The 19,216-nt window shown below is 31.2% G+C and overlaps 1 protein-coding gene across 1 annotated transcript in view; it reads right to left on the minus strand.

Moving 5' to 3' along the window:
• LOC126837365 (anion exchange protein 2-like) overlaps positions 1–19,216 on the minus strand; it is a 50,643-nt gene that overhangs the window by 12,831 nt on the left and 18,596 nt on the right. Inside the window, exons 3-6 of the mRNA XM_050571257.1 lie at positions 11,559–11,748; positions 10,907–11,013; positions 10,754–10,839; positions 2,521–2,711 (exon numbers count right to left, since the gene is read on the minus strand). Of these exons, the coding sequence (XP_050427214.1) occupies positions 2,521–2,711; positions 10,754–10,839; positions 10,907–11,013; positions 11,559–11,748 (574 nt within the window). The remainder of the gene's footprint in view (positions 1–2,520; positions 2,712–10,753; positions 10,840–10,906; positions 11,014–11,558; positions 11,749–19,216) is intronic.

Raw genomic sequence — 19,216 nt, forward strand, 5'->3', positions numbered from 1 at the left:
TTTTATTATTGATACTCACAGACTTTCGAATCGTACTGACAATATATATTCGATACAATTTCCATTGGTCTTCATCAGTGTCTAAGCTAATGGTTTATAATGTTATTGTAGGTACACAGTATTCTTAATCTGGATTAAATCAAATCACCCGTCAACGTTTAAATTGTTGTTTTTTCGTTATTAAAAAGCTTTCTGACTACCGAGTGTCGTATTTGACTGTTGTCGATTTTTTAACACTGACTTAAACTGTGCCTTAGTCGTTTTATTTCGCCAGTTGTTTTTCAGTTTCCAGAAAACAGCAATCTATTAAGGACTTTGTGAATTCAGTGAATTCCAATTTTGCTCGTGTATACTAACCGTAACAACGTATTGTACATATATCTATAAATAACTGCTAAGGAAACTTTTATATTAGAATTGACAGCTTTTGTACAGAAGCTAAATTGTTTGGTTCCGATAAGGTACTACTTGCGGGTCACGTACCACAATGTTGTTTTGTTTTAGATTTCGATAAGGAAGTCCAGAGAACTTCATGCCGTTGACTTCGTTGGAAATGTTAATTATTGGCAGTTTTCTTTTGTTATGATAGGTAATCAGTTTCATAGAAGACCGGTGATCGATAAACCTTCGAGATAAACCTTATATTTTATCTCATGATTTTAAGCTTTCAAAGTGAGAATTCGTTTTTAATTGATCAGTAAACGATAAAAATTCTTACTACTCTTTGCATCGTTTAAATTGTAATTATAATTGTCATTTATGGAGGTCAACGCGAAATGTAGAGTTTCTTTACCTTTAGAATGTTGTACAAATAACGAGTATCTTTCTGTATTAATGGCGTAACTAACAAAATATATTTTTAATGATTATTACTAATATCACAGTTTAAACAGTTCTAATAAAATAATTCAATCGGGACTATAATATCGAGGACTTCGATCGAGGTATAGAATATTAACTTTCGAATTAATCAGCAATTTTTGTGAGGTCGACTAACGTTTAAACTTACAATAAATTAACTATTATTAAGAAACACGTTATAAACCATTTCTAGGACGATAGCAGGTATATTATGTGTTCAATGGGAATTTTTTTTGATGCAACACCCTGTATATTTGGCTTTGTCAAAGTTTTGTCACTTTCAACAAATTCATATTATTTATATTTCGTTTTTTTTAATTATTTACTTTCTACTGTGTTTTCTTAACTAAAAATTAGTACTTTTTACAGTTAGGTTTACAATAAACGTACCTACTACATAAAACTATTATTTGTTTATTTCTTGATAATTCATAGTTAATACTAATGTTGATTTTTTTTTATTTTGTTACTCATTTCATATAATATAATATATAAATTGTGTTTATATTGTATACCTGCATATAATTATGGTTTTGCAATTTTCTTTTGCTGCATTTGTTTTTTTTTTTTTTAATGCATTTCTAGTTATAATGAATTTTTGAATTATGAATTGTAGTTATGATTTTATTTCAAGAAATTCTTAAACCAATCTATAAAAAGAGAGTTTCAAAATCCAAAATCCGGATTTAAAATAAATGTCAGATTTCAGATTCCCAAAACGAATACTCACTGATTACCTACATGGTTCGTCTAAAGACACAAAAAGTGTCTTATTCAAGTCGTCGTACTTGTTGAGCACCGCTAAATCGTTGGCAATTTTAAGTCCATTCCTTTTCAACTGTTTCAAGTGTACCATGAGTTCTTCGTATTTCATTTTGCTGGTGCGGGCTCCGTTGGTTATTTTATCGACCAGGATGTTGTGAAAAATCAAACGTTCTTCAAAGTTTATTTCCATACTTTTTTCTTTTTAACCGAAATTAGTTTAAACTATTTTTTAACGGTTCCCCGGTTAAAAAAAAACGCGCACTTGACGGCACTGTTACGCCAACTAAATGCGGTTTTACATTGAGTTTCTTCCCATCATATTATATAAATATTATAAGGCGATAGGGACAAAAGATTCATTCATCACTATCGGTCGAGTCAAAGTTCACCGCTATTTTAACCGGACACGAATATTATAACTGATAATAATAATAATAATAATAACGGTAAAATTATTAGTTTACCTACAGTCAATTGATTTCCATTACATGACATCATGCGTACAATGAAATTGATTGTGTGCATTCTTAAATATACAAAAGTACAATAAGCGATAATTTTATTGGAAGAACCACGAGGGTAAAAGTGATTTTTTTTTACTGTAGAATAGATTTTTTTTTGTCAAATATCGTTTTTCACAAATAAAAAAATACGTTTTTTCGAGCAGAAAAACATGCAGACAAACAGTTAAAAATAATATATATATTTACTTAACGCGGGTAAAAGAAAATGTTCAAATCCATTACTTTTTTTAAAATATTTATACGGTTATTTGAATATAGTATATACATTTTTTATACAAACCATTTGGGTACTATTAATGTATACTACTAAAGTGTGTACTATATGGATTAAATATGTATTATTGTTTGTAATTTTGTATTATATACTTACCAATATTAAACTGTACACGTCTGTCGGTCGAATCCTGACGAAAGTAATGTCCAAACTGAGGTGGTTCGTACATTGGTGTATCGCATTCACTGCTCAAAAGAGCGTCTTCGACTCTCGAACCGTCAGATTCAATGTCCACAGAATTAGCACCGTTGCCAATCATTATACAATTCGAGGGATCACCACTGTTGCTAAACAAAAAATAACAATTTTTTTTTTTACAAAAAACCTTTATTAAAAAGTTGAATTTATTACATTTCTTATATTTATCAACTGCAATAAATAGTAATACCAAATAAAAGACCCGCAGAGTGTATCCATAGCATATGCAGTTTTGTTAAAAATATGTTGTTAAACTTCTTTTTATTTAAGAAAAACCAATAAAAAAAAAGGAGAACATTACATTTTGACCACTTTAACTTTCCAGGCTTGCTATAAGTGAGTGAATCATTAGTCAACCAGTTTTTGAAAAATATTTTCATCCTATAATCATTAACAACGTCAATGAATTATTATAGACAGACGAACAACCCTAACCGTGTTCTCCCCTTCCCCTTAAAAATCGATAATAACACCAAAAAACTGTCCATCATTAAGACATGTATATGACTTATGGCAGGGGGGGTTTATCCGAAATTTTTGGAATGGCTCCTGGTAAGGAAAGGATGAGTGATAAGATAATCATTGTAAAAATAATACCTTCTCAGCTCCGTATCGAAGCTAAATCAAATTATATCTAATTATACATTATTTCTGGAAAATAATATTTAGAATATTTTGTATAAATGTAATTATACTACTTGATTGTTGCTAAAACTAGATGATGAAAAGGTAACTAACACATTAATAATAAAATGCAACTAAGTAGGAGCTGTTAAAACTAAAACCCAAGGCTAGAACAACAACTGTGTTAAGATGATAAATGAATACGACGACAATTACATTCCTTCGTTAATGCAATCTATTCACACTATGTGTAATTAATTAGTTTTATATTTTAACCCTTAAGCAGACATCGTAAACGAAACAGTTTCACGTGAGTAGGTACACTACAAAGGAGATTTCCATAATAATATTTAAGCTAGTCATTAATTTAATAAACAGCTTAAACATTAAAAAATGTAGCACCGATGCAAAGTATATATTTGAATTTTAAGTAGCTGCAAGCAGGCAACGTATACCACAATTTACCGAATAACTATTTGATTTTTGAACTTTTGTTAACATATAGCTTATTCATTTACAATAATTGTATTCGTATGATGGTCCACTCTACCAAAAAACATAAGTTTGTAAATAGTTTAAAAAAAACTAACAATAAGTAAAGGTGAACTTCACAATTTCGTGTCAATAAAAATCTAAGAAATTACTAGAAATTAAGGTTAAGAAAAATAAAATCAATTACATAAAATACAACACAACATTCAGGCCCAAGAATGAAATTATGTTTTTTTTAATTTCACGAGTCCTGCACACATAACTTTAAGACAATTTTAGTTATAACCAATAACAATAAATTATATAATTTGACTAGAAACAAACGACAACAGGCGGGTTAAAACGCCATAATATTATGATTTGAAAGTTTTAATTTGTTTTGTTATTAAACAAGGAAAACCTTGAAACAAGCCTCTATAAATCGTTAAGGAACGCAATTTAGACTTTGAGAGGCTTAGTTATTTCAAACATGATAAAAGGAAATATTTAATTTAGTTTAGGTACCGAATTGTAAGTAAACCATGTTTTGAAAATGCTCTATTGTAAATTCGGTACACGTTAAACCGTACATTTACCGGTTCACAACGAATACAATAGACATTTATTTTTCATAATTTAATAATGGCGAATAGCCAGCAGTTTTTGTTCACATTTGGGCATTGCAAATTTGTCGAAAAGGTTTTTTTTTAAAGTAAGTAAAAATTTTAAATTAAGAACAAAACATACAAGGCTTTTGTGCGACTACCAAATGATTGGCGTGCTAATAGAAAAACTTTTTTAAGTGCGATTTAAAAAAAAAAATTTGCGTAAACCCAAAATTATTCTGACAACCAAATCATTTAGTTTCACGTAAAGGACAAAATATTAACAAAATTTCAACTGTACTTGTTTAAACAAACGCCAGTACGGTAGAGTGTCGGGGTTACAGTAATTACTATAAATGACTGTGTTAAACAATTAAATTTCCAATAAACGCTTTAGGGTTGATCGTTTGTCTATAATAACGCGTTGCCGTTGTTTGCCATTTAATAAAACTATATTTTGGATACATATGTTGACTATCAAATCACTTAAGTGCAAGTGATTCGAAATTTAGCATAGAAATTTACCACGGTCAAAAGTTGCCAAACCTATCTAGGGGAAGGGTTTATGATGTTTTCAGATTTGTCTAACGTTTATCGATAGCACTTCACCTAGACAATATTCATTACAAATTCGGATTTGCTTTGACTATTTTTTTGAAAAGTTTTAAGAAGCCGAAATTTTTAACTCTTTAGTGCCTGTTTTAGCAGAAATTCAACATATCTATTACATAATTTTATTTTGTTAGAAAAAATACATTAGATTTAAAATAAGAAATTGCTGGCCTATTAAAGTACCTTTCAGGTTAGGTTTTATAAGTATTAAAAAATATACGTTAATTTTTTTTTATTATTATTAATTACGTTTATAATATACATATATATATATATATATATATACACATTTTTTATTCTTTAAAACGCTAGTAATACTTGAGATAATGCTTTTAAATGGTTTAAGCTATAGTTTTGAAATCGAATTACCTAACATACAAATCACAAATGAGACTTTTTCCGGGTTTAAAACAGATAAATGTAAATTTTAACGTTTCTTTGCATATTTATGAACACGTTCAGATATTTTAAAATACATCAGTGCACATACAATCATCCATCAGGTCGCTCAAAGTCGAGTCGATTTGCTCTGTTAGCTGTGTTGGAAAAACAAACGCGTTGCTAATAAAATTAATAAAAATAAATATTTGAATAGATCAACAAGTGCATTCAAGTAGACCAGGACAAAAATACTACTACTGTTTTTTATATGTAAATCTGTTCTCGAGACTAATAGAAATTCGGCGTTAACAACATTTTTAACTGAAGTATAGCAGTTTATTTACATAGCAGACCGTGAAAAATCTCAAAAAAATTACTACTTTTCAACTAGTACCGAAATAATCCAAAAACTTTTATTTATTTATTTTTTTAAATAACGGACATTTAGTCTAATAAAAAAAAAAGTCCATTGTAGTCCAATGTAAAACGTGGATAACAGATATTATACAAATACAATTGAGATAGAAGCTATACAACTAACATATTTTTCTATACACAATTAGTATAAGATAAACAATTGAATGGAAACTATAATAAGAATAAGTATATAAAAAAAAAAAAAAAAATGGGTATACAATTTATCATTTAAAAAAAAATCTACATTATTCATTTTATTACTCAAATTACTCGGTTGTCACTTGTGGCGCATATAATTAATCGGTTTACTGCCTCTAAAATTACACTACGTTAATAAATTACTTTCTATTGACAGAGAAACCAGCTAGGGTTAATGCGTGTTGCTTGAGTGTACACTTGAGGAATTTACACGGTTTCAAACTTGACAAAATGATTATTTATTTTGGTCGGTACAAGGGTTGTTTTTTTTGGCTGGCCCATATACTTAATGTGTCTAAACTGCTGACTAAATCTCGTTCACAGTCGTGCGAATGGACCGCCACGCCGTTTTGTTTTTTCCGCCCAACTACAGATCGGATCGATACGCCATTTCGAATCTAGGTTATGCTGGCGCCGGATTTTGTGCTAAGTACTTGCGCTGGAAACACGCGAACAAGTAAAACGACGAATGGGACATACACGATGATGATATCGAGTTTATGGATCGGAAATCGCGCCTAATGTGTATTTAATTGGGCCAAATATTTTTTTTTTTAAAACCACCCCTTCGCCTTCAAAATCGAGAAGAACACTTTATAAAATAAATACAGACATATAAAAAATGCTCACATTTCGCAACATAAACAATAGCGCGCTAGGACATTTTTTTTAAATAGTCCAATTAGTTCCAAATTTGTATTGAATATTCTTAAGATAATAAGTACTATCGATAAAGATTGACAAACCAAAAAAATACCATAAACCCTCTCCTACCCTAAGGGATTAAAACTTTTTCTTAATATCAATATTTTAGCGGGTTAATACCAATATTTTTCAATATTTTTGAAAAAATTCTAATCATATTGAATGTAGGTAATAATGTTTTTTAAGTCAAAATGGCGAGAATACATATTAATTTATTACCTGTAGAAATTATACTATCTCTTTTTTTAAAAAAAATTATAGTATCCCATCTCAACAGGTATAAATAAACTTTTAGCTTAGACGCGGTACTGAGAAGGTATCGTTTTTAAAATAATGTATTTGGATTGTTAATGTTTCTCTATTTTTGTGTTTGGACCCCAGGATACCTCTTCAGACTCTTTATCGCTTTCAGTTCATAGCTAAATCATGTGGCTCGCCGAATCAAGCCACCGGCAAGAGGGTAATTTTGCTAGAAACAACGATAGTATGGTAAAAAGCGTTCGATAAAAAACAATCCAGTCGTGACGACGTCGTGCCTCTCATTCCTTATTTAAATGTCAAACTAGGGTAACATTTTTTGTTGAGCTCTAGGAACGGCTAATCGATCCGCGGAAAGCTTGACCTTCGACCACTCCCGTTTATTTGTCCATCTGAATTAGTCTACATATTATGTAACAAAACAATGTCAACAACTACACTTGAGTGTTTTCTACAACTACACGGCCGTGCCTGACTTTTTCTATTTCATATTATGGTAAATTATGTCTCATCGTAGGATGGTAATCAGTCGAGTAGTGCATTGTTATAGGAATACCTATGTGTTAATTTTATCCTGAGTTGGCAATAACCCAGTGAAATTGTTTTGGGTATGCACAAACCTCGTAGAACCCGTATTATTGGAGACATACCAAACATTTGCTGGAGTCAAATTAAAACAACCTGCTGAATGTTTTTTTTTGGTATTTACCCGAAAATATGAGTTTTACAGGGTAAAAAATATCGAATTGTTGCGTACTGTTATCTGAAATGAACAGACCAATTTTGGACGGTTGTTTACTATCGAACACTTGTGGTACATTCGCATAATTATACATTACAAGGCCGGCATCAAGTATATCTAGTGGAACTACACTAGAAAATATAAAAACAGTCCATAACGGTCTTAATTACGACGGAAACATTAAACAGCTGTGACATGCGATAATTAGTCACTATAGCGACGACCCAGTAGATATGTTTTGTAATATATAAATATATTAGTGTTATAAGCGGTATTCGGTATCGCATGTGACAATAAAGTGTACAATGAAAATGTTTATATTTGGCCGCTATCGAATGTTGTTGTTGTTTGTTATGATAATTAATTAAACGGCATAATAAATAAAGGACATCGCAAGGAGTGTCCTATATAGTTTTCACAAAAACTATACAGGATGAGAATTGCTTATTGTTATTTGTTTAGTCTTCTGGCAAAAATTATGACCAATGTTATGGGAGAATGTTTTTATTTACAGAAAATCTTTTCCGCTCTTAAGAATATCACTATTTTCGGGGTTGGTTCAAAAAAATCCAGGCCGATGGCATCAGTAATAAATTTAAATAACTGTTTTTTAAAGTTAAAAAATATAGTAACAATGATTTGAAATCGACTATAGCATTTTAATTTCAATGATTTATTGGAATCTATTGTTAATTATTTGGTATACACTATTGTTTAACATGTACAACGCATAAAATATAAAAAAATCAATAAATATAAAACATCATTCCGTTTCATGTACTTTGTCATGTTACTGTCATGTCAAGTACTTTTATTTTTTTTTAAAGCCCAGTTTTTTTCTCCTATCTCTAATCTCTTATATCTAAGTGTCATTTTAGCTGTGGTTTTGTGACACAAAATTGGCAATGGAAATTTCTTGTAGCCAGCCCGATAAAAGTGTCCATGTTAAAAATAGTTCAATTTTCGTTACATTTATTCACGCGCATTATTTATTTCGACCGATTTTCATTGGAAATTTATTTACAAAATATAGTATACCTACATATATTTAGTTAAAACTAATGTTCAGCGTTTGAATCAAAAAATACTCTTTGCTCCAAAAATTGTTTACTTTATGGCATCCCTTAGGGTGTCATTCTTATTGGTGTGTTTTCTCTTACCAATCAAAAATATTATTAAATCTTACAAAGTGCAACACGTTTTTTGTCGCACGCCAAATTGGCGGAAATAAAATGCCCAGAACAAATTGACCGGAAACGGATGTCATGTAAAAAAAAAAATAAAAATTATCGAAAAAAAATTTGGTTCGTACCGTCTGCTTAGCACATTCCTGTGATCGCATAACACCTCTTCTCCAAGTCCCTCTACTCTGATCTCTCTTGCTTGTTTCCCTATGGCCCGGTAATCATCTCGGTCTATGTGGTGTACCTGTAATTGGCACAACTCCGAAACTTCTTTTTTAAAAATTCGTTCCTAATTTATTCAAACATACATCATTAGTCTCCAAAGTTGTCAAATCGAAACCCAAAATCGAAAAAAACCGAGTGAGCATTGTACTTTTTGGTTTAAACCCAGCGAATTCATGTAGGTATTATACATTTTTGTTTACCCCGATATTTTTCTAAAACCCATATTTTTTTTTTTGTAAACATAAAAAAAAACCAGTTAGGTCAACCCTTATTTTATTCATTCTCGGACTTTGACAGAGTCGATACAAATAACTCAAACGCAAAAAAAAACCCATCTAGTTTTTCTTTGGTTTAACATATTAATATTTTTTTTTTTTTTTTTTAATACTCTGAAGAGATGCAAAAAACGTTCGCACGGTTGGTTATTACACGTCCAACACTGGAAAAACTGTATAACGTTGTACACAGTTCTTCAATCGATTTTCCTTTTGAACAGAAGTCCAACTAACGTCATCAGCAAACGAGCACAATTACATTAACGGTCCGAAGTACGGGTTTATTAGATTTTATCAAAATCATTAATAGGAAAAAATACACGAGAAACCCTCGCCAATATTGTAACGATGTAGTTCTGTATACTTTTTTTTTCACTTGTCAAACAATTTGTAATGAAAATATGACAATATTGGCAGTATGCTTAGTCGAAAATTAAATCCCACACATGTTACGTTACTTCGTAAAGAACTTTACACTCGAAACGATAGAACACGTATTGTTCTAAATGTATTATTTGATTTGTAATGGCGTGTGGGCTATATTATTATTTATTTTTTTTCAATGCAATTTTCTTTTGCATCATTGTAGGCGGTTAACATAGCGTTTCGGTCAAAGCTATGCAAATTTTTGCAAGTAAATTATTAAATCGCTTAAGCAACGGAAAAGAGTTCTGTACGCCGTCAGTCAGTTCCTTGACTTTATACTTAAAACATCAACGTTAAAATTTATATGATTAACATTACACCTAGCAATGGGCACAAAAGTAATTCTAGTTAGGAACCGTAAGTTAAACAAAAGAGCATTTTCGAACCTACTAGAGAGGTGGTTTTTTTGTAAATATATCAGAATTGGCCAAAATTCCCAAAAACAAAATAAAAAACCAGCGGGTAATCTTAAAAAAAATGTTTGGTACTTATGAAAAACTCATATTTTTTGGGTAAATACCAAACGTTTGCTGAACTTTCCAAAAACTCTAGGTGAGGTTATTTTTTGATTATTTAGTCAACTCAGGTCTGTTTACATTTCAATTTTGTCGTGTAATCAGACTTAAGAAAAAGAAAACCTAAACCAAAAAAAAAACCCCCGGAAAATGTTTAGTATTTATCGGCAAATAAATGATTTATTGGGTTTATGTATACCAGAAAAAAATTAATTGGGTGGGGCTTTTCCACAAAAAAAAATCTAAACTATTATCAACTCCGAAATTAACCAAAATAAGAGTAAGAACATAAGCGTCTTAAACGATGGTGAACCATATCATGTAAATTATCTCAATGATGTTGTCACACGCTGCAGTAGACCGATCATAAATAATTTTGTTTTCTAGTGTACAAATACCTAATTGTCAAGGTACTCTCCAGTATTAATATTAATTGTTGTCTTTTTGAGTCACCAGTGATAAGACGAAGGTTAAAATATTGTGTACATTTTACCTGGACGTTTGTTGGCTCGTGGTTGGTGGACTCAAAGCGCTATCAGAATCGGTTACATCCCTTTGGTACTCGGATTTTTTCAAGTCCTAGACAAAGTAGTTATTGTAGACAACCAGTACTCAAGTGGAAAAACGGCAAGTATAAATAACTCACCGCATCCGGTTCTTTGGACGGCAGTGACGACGTGGACTTCTTCCTCTTGGACTTGGAAATGGACTTGAGCGGTATGTGAACGTGAGGCCGACTGTTATTGCGATGAACTGCAAACAAACGGTAAAAAGATGGTAACAATAAAAGTATGTTATCAAATCGTTTCGAAGGATCGAGGCTAAGGCTCGATTATAAGCACACCTCAGCCCACCGTAATGATCCTTGGTCAATAAACCAGGACGGTCGTCGTTATTTGTTATGATTATGATTTCATTGCAAATTCATATGTGACTATCTCTTATACCGGCGGCGTTGGAGACCGAATTTAAAAAGTTCCGACCTTGTAATAGATAATTTTTTTTTTCAACGATATTATATTCTTTGATCGTACTTAAATAGATTTTTTTTTTATCATAACAAACGAACTCGCTCCGTCTGTAATTAGTTATTAATGGTTTATAATGTTATTCAATCACCTTGTCACGATGACAAAAAAAGTAAGTAATAGCGATAAAATAATATTACTGTGAGCAATGGGGTCCAGATGATATTTGTCTAAACAATCTGCGCCCGCTCATTCGGTAGCCGTTTAAAAGTTTCCCTTAAGATTTAAACATTTTTTTATTACAATGATAAATCGCCCTCTTAATCTCACCGGTAAAGTCGTCTTCGCTAAGTCTCCGGTCTTCGGGTTTGGGCGATCGTCCGGCGGCAAATCTCGCCAAGTCGAACCGACCGGTAGGACCTCCGCTGGAAACACCGGCAAACACCCGTTCCATCTCCTCGTCCAAATTGCGTTCGTCCAAATGTTTGGACTCATCCCTGAGAGACTTGAGGTGTTCGTTCTATGGAAACAATCAAACATAAAAATATGTTATAATGCCAGTAAACACTAAACTATAATGCTTAGCACTAGTAATTTCACGGTCGGGGGGCATAGTGGGGATGGGGCATATTATTGAAACTTATGTAGAAATTAGAAATTATCCACATAATGAAACTAATTTCCAAATACCTGTCGACTGTTAATTCATTCACAAAGCAACCAAAAAATCATTATAAGGTAAAAATGTAATTTTCCATTCTTTCTCTAATGAATATTCCATACAGATTTGGAAATAATTCGATTATTTTTAAGGGGTTTTTGATCCCCCCATTGATCTCCGTCCTTGGTTTGTGATACTAAAAATCTTTTAACTCAAAATTAGTACTTTTCAAAATACCTACATTAATTTTTTAGCGAGAATTTGTTGAAATAAAAATAAATGTAGTACTAATTTTAAGTTCTAAAGTTTTTTTCTTCAAATTTCAATTATTTAATAAAATACTACACTGGAAAAATATATTTTCCGACATTATTGTCTTTGTAGTAACAACAGCTGTCCTATGATGAAAAATTATTTCACAAGTGTAATACGTTACTGCAAACCGGTACACGGCGGCGGCCCTGTTCGGCTTGCTGTCCCAGCTTTTAATACATAATAATAATAATGTACAGTGTACTACTTAACTCGGAATAGAGACGTGTAATTGTTTTGAGTGTTTATAAACATTTAAAAAAAAACTCGTTTGCAGCGACCAAAATGTCGTAAGCACGTCATCCGAACGGACCAGGAAACGAGTAACCGGTTTAAAAAATGTTTTCCGAGGATCCCAAAGACAATCATAATATATTATATTTTATTTCTTGGGCGAATTTTGACCCGATAATTATTAATATTATTACGGTTATCGCATACAGGTTAAAAGCTTTACAGGATTGCGTTATTACTATCAATGTATAAAAAAAGTTATTTTAAACTTACCAGTGGTCTTATATTTTACTCAGGAGTAACAAAATTTAGTTGAATTTTCATTTTAAGTGTTATATAATAGTATCGACGAATACTTTCAACGTTATATAATAGCCATTCCATTTTCAATGGCTTCACCTTTGGTTCTATAATATTCTTTTTTGTCACACTAAATGTGGAATATTATTCGTTAGACAATAGACAATGAATATTTTTTTATCCTATGTACTAAAAATCGTTTTAATCGTGTCGGGGTCATGCCGTGTCAGTAAAAATCATTTAAATCCTTTGTACGATTTTTTTAAAAAATAATTATTACATTAAAATACTGCTTTACAACAACGTACAAGGTAAAATGCACTATTATCACTGTTATTCGAATAATAAACAACTAATTCGTGTAGAATTTTTATTTTAAAAGTTTTTTTTTAGGGGCGGGGTTGTCTAACTTATAGACCAACCCCTATCCTGTTTTCCCAATTTCTAACGAATATTTAATACTTTTAATTTATCTTAATTTAATTTGTATGTCATAAATTTACATAAACCGAAATGAAACTAAAGCAAATTGTATTTATCGTAAACATAATTTATAAACATAGCTATCGAAATTTAAAAATAAAATAATAATAAAGACGCTTTAAACGGTACAAGGTGGTTCAAGGTCATGCTTAATCAATTGCAGATGTCGATGTGTACACCAATTAACTATTATGTTGTCCTTAAAAAAAAAACAATAAACCTAATGTACGATTAAACGAAAATAACTGAAACATCATTATAAAAGATGTACGAATTTATTTGTTGGAACGCTATTAATTGTTAATACAATAAGTATAGTTATTGTTTTGTGATTAAAACAATCATACACTAATGTCTGGGCCAAACGAATTTGCGGTTAGGTTGGTGACTCCGCCTCTAGCCAATTGCCGGCAATCGCACGTGGAATTTTTCGGAATTTCCCAAAAATCTCAGTTCTGATTGCTAGACGAGGTATAATGGGCGGAGTTACCAACCGCACATTCATTTGGTCCTGACATTAGTAGAAGACGTTATAATATTATTTGAAGGATACAGAGGAATAATCAGGCAAGTCACTTTTTAAAAAGTAGCCATTTTGTGTTATAAAGTTTGTTTTAAATAAAAACAAAAATTGACCATTTTTTAGTATTATTTAAACATGTTTTTTTAGATAAAAAAAAAATTAAATTCCTGGTTTTTTCACTGTCCCCTTCATTTATGGTGTGCTGTATGGTATCGCATCATACACAATATATGGCCATAGAACGAATCATTAAAAAACTAGTATATTAAAAAAAATAACAATATAAGTATATTCGTTCGATAGCCGTTGGTTTAAAACGGCATTCCTTAAATTTTATATGAAAAATTAAAAAAAAACCCATTTGCTTCGCCATACGGAATGGTGTGTAGGGTTTTATAACTTTTACCTGCTGTAATACAAGCCATCTAGATGAATGACTAGTACTTTGGCAGGTAAAGTTATGAAGTTTGTCCAACAACGGTTAAAGCGGGTATTTTCACGAAGGAAGCGCACGTCTATAGATAAAAAAATATGTACCGGCGTTAAAAAAAAAGAATAGAATATATTTTTCTCCGACCTCGCACAAACCGAACACTTGTCATGTTTAAATCAGCAAAATAAAAAGGGTACTCGATAATTTTAATATAATATTAATATGTGATATTGATTCGGTCGCCAAGGTGACTAATTTTACTATCTCACATTACAATATCCCTCATATGGAATATTTTGTCGACGACAAATTTGACAGCTATTGTTGTTATTGTAAACGTTTAGATACGAGTCAATCGCTGATAACGCAGTGCCCACCTGAGGAATGACATAAGCAGCTGGTGTTGAAGCGCATAATAACATGTACATACTATTATTATCATGATTTCGCTTTGATCTCGGTTGGATAAAAAATTTCTAAATTGTCATTAGACAAAACAAAAATTGTATAACCGAGTCATACATAGTGTATACACATCCAATGACCCGCGTAGGAACGCTATATTGATAAAATAATAATTATAACGTTAGATAACATTATTATTTTTTCAATCGCTAATCGTAAAATTAATTTCATACGTTGATACGACGCGAACATGCAATATAGTTGTATTTTCATTTTATAATTTTCCAATATGTCGTCGTCGCCGTCAAATAAACATAAGAGATCACCATTTAAGAGGGCGTCGCACCGGTGATTTTCAGTGGTAAAAACATGTTTAAGCAGACTGAAAATAACTCGCTTAATTTTGGTTTTAGAGTAAAAGCTCCCATTATAAAATTAAAAGAGAACAATTTTCTGGAGGGCAAGTCGGTGCGTTTTTAAAAAAAAAATCATTTTTCGAAAAGTTACAGTAATTTAAAAATGTTAAAATAGTTGTTATTTCTAAACTATGTATTCAGCGTTATACTTAGAATAATGAAAAAAACGCACCGTCTTGCCCTCCGGAATATTGTTCTCTTTTAATTTTATAATGGGTGCTTGTACTCTAAATCCAAAATTAAGCGAGTTATTTTCAGTCTGCTTAAACAAGTAGAGATGAAAAAACATTTTTAAATCGCTTTCAAGGATGCTGTGATAGTCTAAAAAATAAATTAACTACCAAAATAGAGTCTTAGTTATTGAACTAATAACTGCACATCACAGTTTAACTTTTAAATTAAGATTTTGTAAAATATTGCCTATACTTTATTCCTTAAAAATGGACGAGTGACACGTGTAATGATTTTATATTACAAAATAAACGCGTTTAAATGTACACCGAATAGATGTGTCTAGGTTTTGTGGAATAAAATACCGCAAGAATGCACGTCTTGTTGTTTCGAAAAATATTTGCTAAAATAATAATAAGAGAAGCGAAAACGGTTTTTTTGTAAGCGATTCTTGTGGCTGACGTCATTCCGGTGGTCTCGTTTGGAAAACGCAATGAATAAAAATAAAATTGCACTACAAGAAGAAATATGAAACGCGTTATTGTCACAATATAAATTCAAGCGGACGACCACGGATGACCTTGAATAAAAATGTATTTCTTTGTGAGAAAATTTGCGTTTTTTTAAAGCATCGCTCTCGTTGTACCTACTTCTAGTGTAATTTTCGGACCTTAAGTTCTAAAACTCCGGTCAAAAAAAAGTAATAAAGAAAAAGTTCCCCGCCCCCTTTAGGTGATATTCCACAAGTAATGTTCTTCAAGACTACTTTCCCGTCTTTGCCTAAAATTAAATATTTAGAATAATATAGTCATCACGAATAATAATAGAATTAGAAATTTGTTTTATTCAATACCATTGAAAACCCGATGGCAGAGTTATTTTTATTTGCTATGAACATTTATTTAAATTGAAAAAATAATTAAAATCTGCAGCGATCGATGAAGATGTCGAACTAATGTTTAAGGATCATGTCTATACAATTTTAATGGAATATTTTTGAAAACTGTCGAGTCCATAGTACAATTAATAAGACCAATTGTTTTAAGCGATGGAAATATGGGTGATGGTGATTCGAAAGTAGAAGTTATGAAAATAAATTTAACATAGACATCACTCAAAAACCCAAGAGGAAGAAAGTGATTTAGAAACCATTTCTGTTGTGGTTCATCGTGCTAGATAATTATTTTTTACTTTTTTCTGGTTGAATAATTTGTATAAATTTATATAAAACAAGAACATTTTAATTAATTTATATAATATTTAGGAATTTTAAGTAAATATATAGTTAGAATTTTTTGCTGTTTTGAAACGTTTTGTGTAGTCAGATAGGTAAATAATTGTTATCATTCTTAACTCCTATTTATCGTTTTTTTTTTTTTTTTTTAGTTTGTCAACGTTTATCGATAGTATATGCCTAAAGAGTAGGTATTCCATACAAATTTAAAACTAATTCGACTATTTTCAAAAAACTCCCAGCGCGCTATAGTTTAGAAGTTGAAAATAATATGAATGACATTTTTGGGTGTATTTCTGGGGAAGGGGTGAACTTTTTTTTTAAATTTTGGCATAATTAAGTACCGAAGGTTGGTATGAAAAACAATTTTAAAAATACCTTCTCGGCGTCGAAGCCAAACCAATCGATATTCGTACAACGGCAATTTAATTTGAACTTGACAGTGATCGCACAATAACTCACAACCCGCCTATTATATACTTAACCACACGAAACACAGCAGTTAAATGGGCTCACGCACACCGAACGGAATCCTACCCTTTTGCAATGTTAAATAATAATATTATTATATTTAGCAACGTTTCCATTCGACTTTAAATGTCCATTTAATTCTTTCTCGTTTCCAACGCACGATTTAAATAAGAATAAAAAAACTACAGGAAACAGTTGACAAACCATGATTTTTTATGATAATTACTGTTTTCAATTCATGTTTGATCGACATTGCATTAAAATAACAATTTGTAAATCTGTGGCCTAGAAAACATCCTTGTAACAACAAATAAATAATCACGTGTATTTGATTGATAAACATATACTTAAATACCCCAAATCGGCCAAATATATAATATAAAAAGATCAATTTGTCATAGCTTTAAGTTTATTATATTGATAACAATAGAAAATACATGTAGCCACTCTAACCGGTAGCAGTCATTTCCTTAATTATATTATAGAAGTATCGACCTTAAAATATTTGTATCAAATAAAGATTCGGCAAGGATGAAAGATAAATACCCCGTTTAATATTTATTTTCTTAATATTAGGAAACCATAAATTATTTTGGTTAACGATTTCTTAGCAGGAAGCAAACCAAATTATCATCCGTCATTATAATATTATTAATAACCGTAATCATAATTGTGATTTGCAATAGGTTGAAGCCGATGGTGGTAATAAATTGCAAAATAACATATTTGCGCCTCGAGCACTGTAAACAACATGATGGCTTTGTAAAACTTCAATTATATTTTATAATTATTGTTGTTACTCGAATAAAGGTTAACTACAATATTATGATCTATATAACATCCGAGTGGACGTAAATCACTTGGTTGGTCGATAAAATGTACAATAAATCAGTAAACTAGAGTTAATTTGTATATATTAATTCCAAAATATCGTTGAAAATTAAGCATGGCTGAGAATAATAAAAATAATATGTCATTTATAGCCGTTCCCATCAGTTCAGCTTAACCATACTAAAATTATAGGCTTAACTGAACTACCTAACTCCACATAAACTTAAATTAAAACTCTCTAATAAAACATATGTTATCTAATAGTTTTCCTGACAACCCTACACGTAGACTCAAACGTAACTGGAACCGACACTTAACTAATCTTACAGAGGTATTACCAATGTTACCAAAATTATAAGAAAATATACTTATTGTAAATATATATGTACAGATTTTTTTGTTTAATAAAAATAAATAAAATTATTATCTAATTATTGAAATTTTAACACAAATGTAAAGTATACATAAAGATCATGGACAAAAAATGTTGTTTGAAAAGTAATCATTTTTATTGGAGTTGTAAAAAGGTATACTTCACCATCATTGTTTCCTCAATGATATTGCTAACTGCAAAGGAGTCGTATAGCGTTCAATAAAAAAAAAGAACAGTTGAAAGAAACCAAACCTGTAATACAAGTTATCCGAAATTTAAGAGCGAGGGCATATAACCCAACTTAACTAAATCTAACGAAAAAAACACGTTTAAAGATTAAAATCCATTGTAAGACGGCGCGGCAGACTTTTTCACGTCATTACAGACTAATCGTATCCATAGTAATAGTAAAATGCAATTTCAAGCACACAGATTCTAATGAAAGCGTTTTATTTGAGAGTGATTTCATATCACTATGTTGGTGGCACTTTTTCGGTTTTTCTACTGCGGATTTTTGAGTTACCTAGTTATAAAATGGACCATATTATTATTGTGGCGGTAACGAAGAACACGTGGAGGAAATATTTACAAGAATATTATTATGGACGAGACTTAAATAATTAACATAATCTAGCAAGCGCTTCGGCGTCTGGGTCAAGGACATCAGGTGTTAAATACTGTCATTGGACTCTTAGGGATTTTTTTTTCGCGTGGAGCGACTGCGGTAGAGTTCAAGGCACGAAACCTTGATTTTCCTTTCACGGCCAAGGTTAGTGTACTATATTCTAAGACCGGTTTTCAGACAACAGCATTCGGCTAACTTGTATGCGCGGCTGTGATGCTGCTCCTCTTGTTGTAAAGGTGTCCTCGGGCAAAACGCGTTCAGACCATTTATTTTCTTTGTGCCAACACTGTATACGCTTGTCAGCCGTATATCATACCAGAGACTATATATATATATATATATATATATATATATATCATATGTTTATGTACGAACAGTGCACACGTCTCGCTAAGATTCCACTGAAGGTCCAATTAATAAATTCCATACAGCAGAATATGTGTGAATTATAATTTACCAGTGAAGAGCAACAGCAGATTTCACCACAACAGGTGAAGTTTTAGTGCAAAAAAAAAA

This window comes from Adelges cooleyi, unplaced genomic scaffold (genome assembly GCF_023614345.1).
Source record: "Adelges cooleyi isolate 19-005CV unplaced genomic scaffold, UGA_ACOO_1.1 ACOO_flye_CR_arks_rails_tigmint_CR_PRNA_248, whole genome shotgun sequence".
Classification (NCBI taxonomy): domain Eukaryota; kingdom Metazoa; phylum Arthropoda; class Insecta; order Hemiptera; family Adelgidae; genus Adelges; species Adelges cooleyi.